The sequence below is a fragment of the Hesperophylax consimilis genome, chromosome 21, assembly GCF_061612785.1.
Source record: "Hesperophylax consimilis isolate HC1 chromosome 21, BYU_Hcon_1.0, whole genome shotgun sequence".
Classification (NCBI taxonomy): Eukaryota; Metazoa; Arthropoda; class Insecta; order Trichoptera; family Limnephilidae; genus Hesperophylax; species Hesperophylax consimilis.
Window position 1 is genome coordinate 27,761,100 of NC_142856.1, and position 15,795 is coordinate 27,776,894.

General features: G+C 34.4%; 1 protein-coding gene and 1 long non-coding RNA gene across 2 annotated transcripts in view; both read left to right on the top strand.

The window, feature by feature from the left end:
- Positions 1–8,797, top strand: part of LOC149413817 (uncharacterized) — a 344,689-nt gene extending 335,892 nt beyond the window's left edge. Inside the window, exon 5 of the long non-coding RNA XR_016304183.1 lies at positions 8,668–8,797. This is a non-coding gene — a long non-coding RNA (uncharacterized LOC149413817). The remainder of the gene's footprint in view (positions 1–8,667) is intronic.
- Positions 8,746–15,795, top strand: part of LOC149413820 (irregular chiasm C-roughest protein-like) — a 116,679-nt gene continuing 109,629 nt past the window's right edge. Inside the window, exon 1 of the mRNA XM_089644692.1 lies at positions 8,746–9,212. Coding sequence (XP_089500818.1) covers positions 8,886–9,212 — 327 coding nt within the window. The 5' untranslated portion in view covers positions 8,746–8,885. The remainder of the gene's footprint in view (positions 9,213–15,795) is intronic.

Here is a 15,795-nt window from a genome sequence, read left to right on the forward strand (position 1 = left end):
TAGGAGAGTCTGGGGAAAATTCCACAAAATCCTCATCACTGTTGCGTAGATAAAAATAGATAGAAAAACTTTTTCAGTTCGTTACCTCCGCAGTTCGCCGGAACAAAAATGTTTAATACTGTTGTAAGTGTTCGGATAATGGGGTGTAGCTGTCGTGGGTGAGATATTGCACCCCTGGGCACAACCCGGAGCCGAATGGGGTACTTTATTTCTATCGTGTCAATATATATAATGCTCGTGATAGGTTCAAAAAGGAGGAAGTGAAACCACCCATGTAAGCTTATTACACGGGTCTTGTGTTTTTGGTTTTACTTTGCGGTGAGATTCTTGTAAAAGGCGTTGAAAATTAGAGTTTTTTTTCATTTGAACATGATACAATTTTCACGTTAGTCTGAACTAGCGATTTTTTTACATTAACCTTTACAATTTTTGATTGTATCTTTTTATTTCGTTATAGAAAATTAAATTTTTATATCTAGTATAAACCTTTTAACAACTTATTTCTATGACATTAAGGACACTTTAAAATACATCTGAAACTTATTTTTATAGTATTTAGGAATAACCCACGTAAAGTAGCAATGCTTTTAGCTTCTTTAACATCTGTCGGTAGGTCATTAAAAATCTTAAAATAGAGAATATTTCGGCTTCCCGACAAAGTTGTTTTTGGAAGTCTAAAATCTGCACAGTTTCTCGTGGGGTAACCATGCATTGCGAAATTAAAATGTAGATTCTTAGACATGTATTTCGGGAGCATCTTATTTATAAACTGAAATATAAATATTAGAGTATTTTAAATTATTCGCTGTCTCACACTTAACATTCCTAGTTTTTTCGGCGTAATAATTATCTTAGAATACCTACTACAATTCAATACTGCTTGCATGCCTATATTTTGAATTATTTACAATTTATTTATCTGTGTTTGATTGCACAAGAAAGGGATATTATACTATAGTACCTCATTCGTTACATATTTCTAATGTCATGTGTACCTACATAAATAATAAATATTTACGTAAGTGCAAGTGGAATACGAACTGGTAAAACCCCAACCCATTAATCAAATTACTAAGGGGCAGACCACTACTCCATGGACGTTGTTAATTTACTTCTCTAGACACAACGACCCGTCGCATAAAAAGCAACAAACCGACAAATTTAAAATCTGATAATTTTCTTGATGTTTTCAGCTACCCATAGTCTGAAGCCGGAAACAGGAAATAGTACCTAACCCATAAAAGGCTTTTAAAAGCCTTCGCGGACCTGCTCTTATTATTAACAGGAAGATATTATCAATATTTTAACCAACCCAAAGTGGGAAGGCTTGGTTAGTGAAGGGCGGGGGGAAAAACATTAAGGGTGCACCAAATAGACAGTAAAAGGCAAAAATAAAATTTAAAAAAATTTAAAGGAACAAAATTGAATAACAGTAAAATAGATCTTGAACACGTTGATATTTATATCACCTTGTTCGTGCAACACTGTCATAATATATGTATCTGAGATTTTGACAGCGTGTTCCATACGCGACTATGACTATGATCCTATTCATAATAAAGACGAATTTTCAAAGAAATGCGATGCGAATGAGTTCGGTTTTACAAAAGTCGTCCTAAGTTTCAAATTCAGATAATTGGACTATCAGAACAAAATCAAAATCAAATTGAGTGATGACATATATAATTGTCAGGTTGAGTGAGCGAAACAGAACACGCAACGTTGGCTGTCTCGATCGAATATTCAAAGGGATGTCAGTGGCGATATTGGTTTTCATGCAAATCTACATGAAATGTATCTATTTAACGTGAAGGTGTTTGTGTACAGTATACATGTTGTAATCGTCTTGTGGAATAATGAGAGTAATCAAGCAACCTTGGATTCTGCGGATTGGAGAACCGCAGAATCATTTAGCCAACAAACCATTTAAACTGAAAAAAATTATAATTATAAATTATAAAAATTAAATCCAAAAATTGGTAATTACCGACGATTAAAAATCAATGGTGACTCGTATATAATTCAACAAAACTCACTTATAATAATTTTATGAACAAATAGATCGCGTACACTAGAGGAGATTTGGGGCTAACTCGACGGCTAGACTGCTGGAGACAGAATAATATTATTTGCCGCGCGAGGTACCGCGCGCAGGTTTAAAATGATACCAGACTCACAAGAATGTAGGTAAAAATAATGTTGTAGTTATTTTCTGGAGATGTAACATCCCTATAATTTACCCTACAGTCTATACATAATATATTATTCTTCATTAAGGCTTATAGCAGGAAAAAAAGTAATTCAGATATAATTTCGAATATTATAACTCAATGTAAATATACTTCATTTTGTAGTGCTACCGCTCTATTATGCCAGCTATATCATAATTAATAAATTATGAAATCATTGAAATAACTGTCTTTCCATCAGGTACATATGAAATCATTACTTATGTTCATTGAGGTATCAGATATCTGAAAAAATATACATTCAAGTTTAATACCGAAGATTAATAATATGATCAGTTAATAGCAGAGCGGTCAAATGCGTCGTGTTACCGGCGTCTTCCGTCACGTCGAAATCAACATATACACACTGTTTATCATTATAAATTTCATCCATATTTATACCCAATTTCTTCCCGAATTTGGTGTAATGGAAGAAGTGGATGTAAGAGTTCCAATATTGTCAGGATATTCATTACCTTTCATGTTTTAATTTTAAAAATGTCTTTTCACATGATAGTGATTCAACGTACATAAGCCACTATTTAGTTCAAATTTATATGTCGACTAATAACAATTTTCTCCTCTCAAATATTATTCCAAATTAGGAATATGAATTACGCAAAAAAATTGACCTAATTACTCTATGAAAACAGTTGAAACAAAATACCAAAATACGTTTTTAAACACAGTCATTTAATTCTCACTCAACTAAACATAACATTAATTTACTAGTCATTATTAATTCAAAGGTTTTCGGAATAAACTCCGACAAAATTCCTCTCAATAGTTAATATTGACAGAGGCTATAACAGCGCACTAAATGGGTCATACAAATATAAACACTGCAGGCTCTAGTGTGTAACGTTAACGTACACGTACAACGTACATAGTTATAAAATAGTGATGTCTGACTTTTTAGTGCCGACACGCAAATCCTTGAGCGGTTAGTAATTTGATTAGTGTATGGTTAATAAATGTGATTAAAAACTTATTACCTGATAAACTATGAAGTTACATACCACCGTTTTACATATTTTTGAAAACTTGCAGTTTTTCTGGCATAGAGGTAATAACTACTATTTTTTTAAAACAATCTATGTAGGTGAGTGGTATGCTCCTTTGCCATTGATCTAGAGGTCGCAAGTTTGAAATCAAACACGGAGAATTATGCGTACTGCTAATTTATAACATAATTTATTCCACGTATCATCAAACAAATAACCGACATACTTAAATTTTAATCAACACTAACATTTCTTTTAAACAAATATCACTACACCTTAAATGAATACCTTACATAAATTAAATACCTCTGTTTTTTATTTTTTATTTACAAACATTTGTTAACATGTAATTGTTGGGTTATGTAATATAATGTGTATTTGTTGGGTTATCTGGAAGAAATAGGATGTAGCCTATAAGCTATACCCTCTGTACTCTTTTTGTGAAATAAATGTTTTTTTGATTTTGCATTTGAATTTTTAAGGATTTTCTTCAAAATTTTCGCTATCCGGTTAAAAATGGGATTGAAGGTCGTTTTCAGTTACACTTTTAGTACATTCCTAATATAAAGGAACACGTGTACACGCACCTGCACCATGCTTTGATGATAGGTATATAGTGACGAAATCCGAAAATATTATGATTTTTTGAACACGTGTTTCGATATCGCGTTAATACATTCCTCTTTAACTGAAAGCTTAACAGGAAACCTATCAATTCATTTGTTAAGGGCCTGCAGTCCCATTTTTAACCAAATTACAAATAATTTGAGTAAATTCTTATTATTACGAAATTCAATTGGAATGGAGATCTACGACGTCAGGCAAGATTAGGAGAAACAGAGCGCGTGCTAAATGGTCTAGAAATAAATGGTACCAAGTCAGTGGTGAAGTACCCTATTCAAATTTGTATGGAAGTTACTTCTAGTTTTCTTATTTATTCTGTGGTTTAAAAAAACTAAAAATAGCAAATTTGGTATTTGGCCAAAAAAATAGCACTTTTAAAAGAAAAAAAGTTCTCTACTATATTATTATTATGTTAAAATTAAATAAGTCAAAAAACCATCTCAATTTACAACACGGTTGTGACCAGTGGCGGCCGGTGGTCAAAATATGTGGAGGTTCACCGGAGTACAACATTAAGAAAATAAATGAAATAAAGGTACAAAGCTATTAATAAAAAAGTTCTATTTTCTGCTCCTTTTATTATATTTAATTATTTTTAACGTTGAGAAAACTCTTTCACTTTCAACTGAGTTCATTAGAATGGTGCACACAAGTCTTAGTAATTTGGCAGTCTCGGAAAAGTCTTCTAATAAACAAGTACTATAAAAAGTTGTAAATTTGACAAAGCGCCGTCAGCCTTTGAAAAATTGCGGGTGTAAATTTCACAGAGTTCACCTTTTAACTTAACTTTATTTAGGAAGTCTCTCTACTCGACCTATTGTTCTTAATATATTCCACATCCAAACACATTTTTAATTTATACGATGAACAAACACAGCAGTAATCATAAGTTGGTATAACCTGCAATTGACATACCTAATTAACAATTGATAAATATGATCGATATAATCTGCAATTAAACTTCAAAACTTTCGCAGAGCAAGAAAGGTTTTAAATTCAACGGCGACAACTGACTGAACTGATAACAGCTAATCTGAACATCATTCATCTCTTAATGACATGTTTTATCTTGTATGCTTATATCGAAGGAAGTAAGCGGAACATTCGCTGAAAAAGAGCAGATGGTAAATTGAAGACACGATATCGACAAGAATATCAAACAGTTTTAGTTTAACTTTCTACTGAACAAACCGTTCCTTATGATGTGGTGGCTCCGGACGCCGTCCTCGATATGGTAATATTTGCAAAGAATAGTATGCAGCCACGCTTTCGACTGTTTCGCAGAATATGCGATCAAAGCAGTCAAATTTTGGATCGCAATCGAAAACGAACTGCTACGAACATAGGCACAAGTCACAGTCGGTCTGCAAGTTAAGCGCGCTTAATAAGTAGGTACCTTTTATGTGAGATATTATAACCGAACCGAATTTCGTATTGTGATTAGCCATGTCGGAAATTTTGTTGGTTGTTCGGCGCTCGGGAGCACATATTAGCTGGCCGCCACTGGTTGTGACTTATTTCTGATCTCCAAAACACTTTAAAATCACGTTTTAAATTAACTTTGCATTCAAAACTATCTCTTCACGAAATCATTTGTTGTTTTGACATTACACTTGAAGGGAATTGATGGTGTTCGTAAATCGAGTCTATGAAAATGACAACCCGCTGTCAGAAGACAGTGGAGAAGCGACGTGGTGGTATTTAAGACGAAAAGAGACGTTTATTTATTATTTTGTGAATATTTTACCTCGCGAAATAACGACTTGACGAATATTATCATTTTGAATAAAGAGTTAATTAATTTGAAAAGAAAACGCGCAGTGAATAAGTGAAAAGGAGTGATCATTTAAGGCAAAGCTTAGTGCCAAATCACTATTTTTATTAATCTTTATGACGAATAAGTGTACATTATTAATATCAAAAAATATTCTTTAGATAAATTGAAGATTTTCCTATCGTTTCGTTTGAGTAGAATACAAATAAAACTTTAAAATACTAAATAAAAAATATAAATTTAAACTACTAAAAAAATTTTTTTTTCAATAGAAATGTATGAATGCATAAAAAATACAGTATTATAGCTAAAATTATCTGACAGTTTCACTTGATTCACAAATTATTTACAAAATAAATAAAAAAACAGTTTTTTGCTTGAAATCGAACGTTTCTAGACTCCGTTCGTCAAGCGATTTTAATGCCTATTACCTACGATACAATGTATACCAAGAATGTATACATTTTTGGCTTGTAGCTTCCTCAAATGATTTCTCATTGTTACTACCTGGTTTCACCCAAGTATCAATACTGTTTATTTCTTGGAGAGCGTTGCATGAAATCAAATGGAAATACCTGACATTTATGACAGTTTACAAACTATCTTTGGACGTATGTACTAAAATTTTATATATTCGTATTTCCCGTCAATCTTTTTGTATCAGTGAAGACGAAATTATAATACAAAGAAATCTTAATGAAATATGTAACGGAAAATAAAAGATAACGGTTGCAACTGGGAAACGAGCCTACAACCAATGTGTTACTAGGACAAAACTATACCAATTGATCAATTGGCAGGGTTCTGGGTTCGATTTGCAGTCGTAACCTTCTATGTTCTGTGTCTTTTTCTGTTTCATATTATTGAGATGCGTTAATATTTTTACAATGATTTATTATCATTTTACTTAGGTAATATTAGTGTATTATTTCCAAGTAAACACAACTTGTAAGACAATTTTGCAGAACTATGATGTATTTGTACGAAAGCGTCATGGAATTCTGGTATTTTTTCTGTTGTTTCTTTGTTCCTTGACCTATAAATAAACAGAGATAAGTACATTACTAGCTTAGAATAACCAGACAAGACACTATGTCCGCGTAAAATATAAAATATACAACCATACTGTTAACCTTCTAATACAAAATTATTAAATGGAAAATAATTTACAAAATGTAAATTGGACAGACCCAAAGGGCTTAATAGGCTTCCTCAGGAGATCGAAAAACATTTTAGTTTTTTACATTAACTCCACACAGGAAGCCCTGAGGAAAATGATTTCCGTTAGGCCCTATGCCATCACTGGGGATGCTAAGAAGAGTGAAGAGTATTTTTGAGGAGAGGAAGAAGTGAACATGGTTCTTGAAGAAACCCATGTTGTAGGAGGGAAGAAACACAAGACACAAGAATGAGTCATAGAAGCGACCCGTTATCATGTAACAAATTTCAACCGATTATGCAACGGTGCCTAAGGGATCAATGACGCTAGTAATTTCGAGCATTTTCCATTTTAATACCGGTAGAACAAGGAGAGCATACCTACCTGACGCATGTGCTCTAAATATTGCAACCCGCCTATTAAGATAGGGGAATATATCAAACGGACCGTTCATTTCTGCACAGACTCAAAGGTTTTTTTCATACTTTTACATCTCATTGCTTGTGTAAAAGAAAACGTATTCGTAGATATGCAAGTAGATGTTATAACTTTTATGCATTAAATTATCACAATCTGAAAAATTGAGAATAAGGTTCCGCGAGTCATTTAAATAATTTGTTCCAGGGGCGTGCAGGGGTAGCACCATTTTCCTTTTCCTCCTTTTCTAGTTGGTTATTTATGCGTCTCCAGGGACGGGGTTATCTCGTATACTTGAACCCTTTGTCTAATGGCCGCCCGCTCACAAAACATTATGGCGGCCAAAATGGATATTTATTTGAGAATTTGTTTTGAAATATTTTTCGTCCTTCCAAGAACGACATCTTAAATTAGCAGGTTAATCTATTGTTAAAATGGTGGGGTCCAAATAATTAATTTTAAACTACTTATGTTTTGAGATTTTTAAAATAAAATTCCTTCGATGAGAGCGCAATAGTAATTGCGTAGTAATAAACGTTTGTGCGTGCATAATATACTCAAGATAATGAATGTGTTATGATTAAGTATTATATGTAATTATAGCATGTTCTTAAATTTATGTGTGTAACTTGTATCTCAAAAGGTAAAAAAAGTCTTATAATGTAGTTAAAGTCAATCCAGGCTGCTACACGAAACTTACTGATATAAAATATTGCTAATTTATTAAGAATCTCTTCAAATCATTTGTAATCCTGTTAAAAACGGGATTGCAGGCCCTTAACGAATGAATTGAGAGGTTTCCTGTTAGTAAAATACGAATTTCATAAATTTCGTATTTCGTCATTATTAAGAAAAATGCAGGTGCATGAACGCGTGTTTCGATATTATTATAAATTTACTAAAAGTTTATTAGAGGAAGCGGCCTTCAGTCCCGTTTTTAACCGTATAACAATAATTTCAAGAGATTTTTAATAAATCAGCAATACTCAATTTTCGCAGAAGATGATACTTTTGGAAATGATTTGTGAAATAAAAGTTTAATTAATCCCCCAATATATCATTACCATTATTATATAGTTCGGGGTACCTGAGTTTATTGATTGAGGTCTAAAAACCAGTCTATTCTATCAATGGACATTAAAAGTAGATAATATATTATAAATCAAATTGCATGAACGATGATACACTATTGTGGTAATTTCTTTTACATAATTGTCCTACTTTATTTGAAGTTTTTTGTAATTTGATATGAGTGGCCAATTAATTGTTAAATTGATTCAGTCTTTAGTTTTCATTATCTATTCTCCACCACCATTCTTTCGAAAACGCTGTAAAAAAAACTAAAAGCGATTGTAAAAGCGTAACGTTTGGCCACCCCAAAATTGTAAAAGTTTCATGGCCCATTGTTCCGCGACATTTATTCAGCAAAAAATAACACTTTATTTTTTCCTATCGTTCCAGATTCACCGGGAGCCGATATCCTGCCACCGAAGGGACAAAAAGAAACAATTACCGACCTGAGCGTAAAATGCGTCATTAGCCGTTTATTGTTAAACGAAAAAGGGCTCGATCTAATACTGAATCCGAATTGAAAATTTGAAGGGATTCGCGAGAGATGCCCGTTACTTCTTCCCGCCACCGATGACACCAGAGACACGTGCCAGAAGCGGGTGACAGCAATGGCGTCAAAGATGGCGGACCGGACATCCGGTTCGCTACGAAAAACGGAAGCGGACGCTTCGCCGGATGTTTGCGAGCCGTGTCGCCGCAGTGGGAATTTCTTCGTGGCGAAAAATTCGCCGAACAGGGTTGGGAGCACGAGCATTTCGGACAGGAAGAAGCTGTCTATGTTTTTACTCTTGCGAATACTGCCGAATTCACGCGCCAATCTCCTCGTGATGCTCTCCACCTTTGCCGTGTTGCTGGGAGGACCCTGTGGGGTTATGGCTCAATTTGGAGATGGATACAGCACGCATCAAAAGTTCGCAATGGAACCACAAGATCAGGTTAGTACTATTTTTTATCACATATAAAATTTATACTAAATATTTTAAGTATTTTTTTCATCGACTAGCTGACGTGTTCCCGGCGTTGCTGTGAGTTATCTTTGGGAGGTAGATATATACCATCGAAAATTTTACTGTAGGCCTTTTTAAGGTATACAATTCCGTTCTACATCATGTTGATGTATCTCATACGTTGCGTAGCCAGCGTTAGCTGCGCCCGATAAGATATTTTTTACGACAAAACGTCTGCTTTTCTCAAATTTCTGCAAATATAAGATACATGAATTATGTAAATAAATTTTCTAAATGATAGTCAAAATTTTATCAAAATTCGTTGCGTGGTTTAGAAAAACTAGCGCACAAACAGACAGACGCGGATAGTGACTTTATTTTACACTTTTAAGAGATTAGAAGCCACAGATAAAGACCTTGAAGAGCGAGACGTCTGCTAACGACATGTCTCAATCAACACGAAAAAATTTATTAAATTGTAAGTAGGTAGGTACTGCTAATTAAAAAAAAGTCTAAGCATCGTTACTCAAGCTGGAGAAAAATGAGTATTGGTCATTCATTAAAATCGTGTTAAAAACGAGAATGCAGGCCGTTTCCTGATAAACTTTTAGTACATTTCTGATAAATCGGAGCATATGTTCATGCATCTGCATTTGTCCTGAAAATATACAATGACGAAATGCGAAAATATTAGATTTTTTATGAAGACGTGTTCCGACATGGAAGTGTAATCATAAGACATTCGTATTTCAAACTTATTATGAAACCCACGAGTTCATTAGTTAAATGCCTGCAATCCCGTTTTTAACTGGCTTGCGAATAATTTGAAGAGATTCTTAATAAATAAGCAACATCTTAAATCAGTAAATTTTCTCTGAATAGCTCTTTTTATCACAATAATTAGGAAAACCAAATACCTAACTCAATTCAAAGATAATTCAACAAACCTTTAAAAGTGATGAAAGAAACTTTGTTTAATAGGTTACGTGGGTTAGGATTACAGGCTGGTATTTTTCATCGTTTTTAATGACTATATAACTTATTAAATATGTCCTGAGTTGTCACGAAACCAAAAGTTGACACATTTTACTAGGTTTAAAATGCTATAATGGCTACCAGTTCAATTTTTATGATACTAACTGACAGAGTAATAATGCCAGTCAATCTCACTACGAATTCTACAATTTCAATATTTACTTTACAAAATAAAAATGTGCCCAAAAACCCGTCAGACAAATGAATGTCGCAAAAGAAATGAATTATGTTAGAAGTTTGTAATCTTTAAATTGCGTTTTCGTGGCTTTAATTCCGCCGTGTTTCAGCCTTCCAAATGGGAGAATAACTTTTAATAATCTCCTAAATCCGCCCACAAAGTATGACATCTCTTCCTAAAGTCAAGAAAACAAATGATTGATTAGACGGGTCTGTTTGCATGAGGATCGTTTAAAAAGTAGCCAGGTTTCTTGATAATGTTACAAGGTCAGCATTTATTATGTTATTACTTTAAATATAATGACAAGATAATCAAGCCTTTTTTGTGGCACAACATGATATCAAATTTTTTCGGTGTTAGTGAGACTTATACAATAAGAGGTGATATTTTGAATAGCCCGCTATTTCGTTAGATGTTACTTTTGAAGCTGTCATTTTTTTACATTTGACAAGTAGAAACTACGTATTTAACAAAAATGGAATGATACACGCTTCAACAACGCATTGAAATTATGAAAATTCACTTAAGTGAATCAAATGCAAATTATCTTGAGTGATGAGGCCCATTTCCACCTCGGTGGCTTCGTCAACAAGCAAAATTGTCGCATCTGGGGCTCGGAAAACCCAAGAGTTATTGTTGAAAAGCCTCTCTATCCTCAACGTGTGACTGTTTGGTGCGGTTTATGGTCCAGCGGAGTCATCGGACCTTACTTTTTCGAAAATGAGGCTGGAGCAACAGTTACAGTAAATGGATTGCGCTATCAAGAGATGATTAATGATTTTTTATGGCCAGAATCGGATGGTATTGATCTGGACAACGTTTACTTTCAACAAAACGGCGCTACGTGCCACACAAGCAACGAAACCATTGATCTTTTACGATTGAATATCAAAATAACACCTCTTATTGGAAAACCCTGTATAACGAATTATGTGCGATGAGGAAACGATTCCTAGCATTGTTACTTATTTTCCTTTCCTATTTTTATTCCTGCTTACAAAATTATTTTTGGCCACCTACCTACTACAATCATCCTAGACTATATGTGTGATAGTTTACATTGGAGGGGACCCACCTTTTCCCGACGGCTGTGTGAGGAAACTGATTGTTTAACCTCCTTAGCCGCACACGTCAGGACTCTAATTTTTTTGTAAAAAGAAGCTAAGATTATTTTAAACGATTCTAGACCCTTTAGTGCTCCTGCACGCATGATTGTTAGTAACATAAAAATATACTCGCCGCGTATCGAGGGCAGTTTACCCCACTATCACGGGGCAGTCCCGGCAAGAATGAGCGTGGCAAGCGGCCTGGCCACAACGATCCCAAGCACCCGCGTCCCTTAGCCAGTTTTGTGAAAGTTTACAGTTAAAAATTACAAGTCATTCTGTCAATACCTTGACTGTGACTCTGACGGAGCCTCCCTTGTTCAACCGTGTCAAAACTGTGAAGCCATGGTACGCTCACGAGTTTTTGGTAGTAAAAGTTAATTTATAGTAAACCAGCGCAATTGAAGAAAAGCGAGAGAAGAATTTAGACAAGTCCGCATTCCTTATTTTCTCTTTCTTTCCGCATTGCCACGGTACCTCGTATACGTCCGCAACAATGTGAATACCGTACAAGAGTCCCAACCGTCTGTCTGAAGGTAATGGGGAGGAGAAGGAGATAACGAATAAGAAGGTGGAGGAGTACCTAGTTTCAATCGTGCCGCATGCTTTGTATTATTTAAAATTAATAAATTGCGAATTAACCCAAATTCAATAAATAAAATTTAATTGTGTGCGACGGGATTTGAGCCCGCAAACTTCGGTAAAGATCCTGATGGAATTATCGTTTTTTTGTTGAAACAATAGGTTAATAACCTGTCTGAAACTTGATGGACCGCAGACAGAGTGAGACTATGGCATCCCAAACAATTAGGATATGTCGTGAGGTTGAAAGAAGTGGGGAGGGGAGTGAGATTGTTAACAGAAAGGCGAGGAAGTAACTGCCTATTCAGATATGGTATCCAAAAACGGCTAGAGCCATTTCAAGCAACGTTTCAATTTTGAATGGCGGTCTTGATCACCAGGGCGATACTAAGAGTATCTTCAACTCTGGAACATGCTGCAGATATACTAGGTGAATATTATTTTTAAATAATTAATTGTAAAACGATAGCCAGGATTTGAACCCGGTAGCCTTACCCCTCTACCACAGAAGCCTTCGACCAACTTGGTTAACTATATGGTAAGTAACTGTCACAACAATGTAGTTCCAAGATTTGAACAGGAAATTTTGGCCGTTATTTTGGTTGTTACAATGTTGAAAATTAGTTTTTTTGGTTGTTATTTGTTTCTCTATTTGATTGACGCAAATAATCTTTCTGAACTCGTAGATATTTGCTTTGATCATAACAACCTTGACAAAATGCGAAAATACTCGGATTTTCATTAATACTTTTTCCGACATCATGATAAAATATTCGTAATTTTCTAAAAGTTATTAAGAAAACTGTTATTTTTTTCGTAATGGTCTGCAGTCACGTTTTTAACCGATTACCAATAATTTGAATAGAGTCTTGATAAAATAGCAATACTAGTTTTACTCTGGGTACCTTGAAAATGCCCGTAACAGGGTTAAATTAATCATGATCATTAATTACATCGTTTAAAATCAAATCAGCAAAAAACATTAACTTCTCATATTATTACTATAAAAACAAATCTAATCAACATACATTTGCGCACTTGGGTATAATATAAGACAATAATAACCGCAGAAAATAAATTAATTCATCTAATAATTCTAATAACTATTTACTTAAATTACAGTACTGTAGTCTAAACGCTATTAAAGAAACCACCCCATTTAAACATGTGGATGTGTATTAGCCGGTTTATATAACCCTTAACCTTACTAAAAAACAAATGGTTAAATCTAAGACAATAGAAATGTATGATGTAATACAATTTTCAAATTTTAAAAGCAAAAATAACTGGAAAATAAACGTATTGTGACATATTTTGTGCTCGAGGTTATGATAGCTAATATTAACTAACTATCTAACCACCACGCCGTTTTCACGCAGGGGTAGGTAGAGAGGACGGACCGCCAAACAACTCGGTCTTGGCACACACTCCTTGCCTCATTCACATACATACTTCGTCTCATACACACTCTTCTATTGTTCTGACTCTTGACATGGTCCGACTCAAGTATCTGATTCACTTGATCGTGCCATGTATTCCTCGGGCGTCCCCGACTTCTGCTACCTTTCACATTTGCATCGTATATTCTCATTACACTTCTCTCTTCGCTCATTTGCTCTACATGCACAAACCATCTAAGCGTCCCTTTATTAATTTACTCATTATGCTTACATCAACCTTGCACTCTTTACGGATCTCCACATTCCTCACACGATCAAACATGGTTTTACCACACATACGCCTCAGGGATCTCATTTCAACAGCATTCAATCTACTTTCATCCTTTCTTTGCCAGCTTCATGCCTCACTTCCATACATCAAGGTAGGTACCAGCACTTCGTTGTGGACTGCTAACTTCGCTTCTTTAGACAAATTTTTGTTAGCGCCAACTGCTTTCAGTCCTCCATTAACGGAATTACCTGAATTTACCCTTATTTCAATATCTGCCACTGCTTTTAGCAATAGCGTTGTTTTAACCTACAAGGTGTCAGATAACCTGTTAATATGCAAAATTTTTGGATAATGTCGTTCGTTATGCAAAACCTGGCTTATTAACGAATAGAAGTTAACTAACTTTAATAGAATTTTTATGTTTACCGTCTGACGTTTAAAAATGTCAATTCGTAGACAGTGTTCCCCGCGTATGTCGATTTGCATTATCAATATCGGTCTTCATATCAATAGTGTGATCGTGCTCAGGAAATCGGTATAAAATCATCGCTAGTGACCCCTTTCAATCCAATATTGTAAATTTATCGATTTCACTGTGCTAGACCCCCTGGTAGACTTGGATACCCATCTCTGTTTTCCAGAAGGACGAGACTATAATAAAGGCATTGAATTTTTTGGTGCAAGTAAAAATGATTTTGATTTCATGGACTCTACTCGTATTTATACTTCCTAATTTGTATAGGTCAACTCGTATATAATGCCCTATTTTCTACTTACATATGTTCTCCATTTATGAATTATCAAAATTTAAGATTTTTTAAAATTATTATATTTGGCCATTTGAAAATCCGAATCAGAACACCCATATGAGAGGACCCACGAATATTGAAAAAATATGTATTGCAACAAAAACAAAATTGTGCTTCATTCAGTTTTAAGATAAAAAGTGGTTTAATATTCTCGTCAGTTCCCCAGCACAATAAGTTAGCAATATCCAATATTGGGATTACGCAAAAGATATTGTTATTTACATTATTTCGATCAATTCCCAGCGGAAAAGCTGTGAAGCCTCTTTGATTGGGTTGTTGGTAAACACTCTTATTCAAAGGAAATTCCTCGGAAGCTTTATGAAGATATTTTAAAGGGAAACCTGAGACAATTTTACGGATCCTCAAAGATAGGAAAATACGAGTAGGTTTTCTGAAACATAAACCCACGCCTCTAGTTACTTTTGGGGGTGTTATGTATAGACTGTATAGTGTGTTTAGTAAATGGCTCTTTTGATAAAGATAACATTCCCACGTATTGCCTTGCTGTTTATTATCAAATTTTGGATCCCGCAGCATTTTTCTAGATAGTTTTTCTTTCTCTCTATCAGGCATCTATCAAAACTCCTGGCTTGTTTTTATATAAAAGTACGAGTTTCTACTTACTCGTAATCAGCAGTAACAACAAGAATCGCCGCCACTGTTATTGCTCTATTATGACACGGCCCAATATATAACATACCCCAATTGGAGATGCCATAATCTCACTGGCTCCAGACGGTTGTAAGCAGTTGGGAGTTTTATTTAAAACATCTGACTTATCACTTCACACCACAAAATTTTGTAAGTATATACTTGCTTCTGATGAGGTGAACTTTGTTTATGAAACATGTAGAGGTTATATATATTAGAGTGAAGTAAACAAAGTTATTTGTATTTTAATATAATAAATAATGACATCACAAAGTGATAAGCTTTCAGAAGAAATTTTCTTCGAAAAATTTATAATAAGTTTAATTAATAACCATGTTAGATTTTTGTTAAACGTCCCCAGCTTTGTGCAGAACCCTTCCCTTGGCCTTTTTAAGCGTATTAATGGGTAAATTTTGATTATTTTACAGTACAGTAAGACATATTGTTTTCTCTATATTTTTTACACCTTTTGGTAAACGTTTCAGAATAATAAAGGTAACCGCGGGTAATAATTACATCGGTAACCGCACAGTAAACTT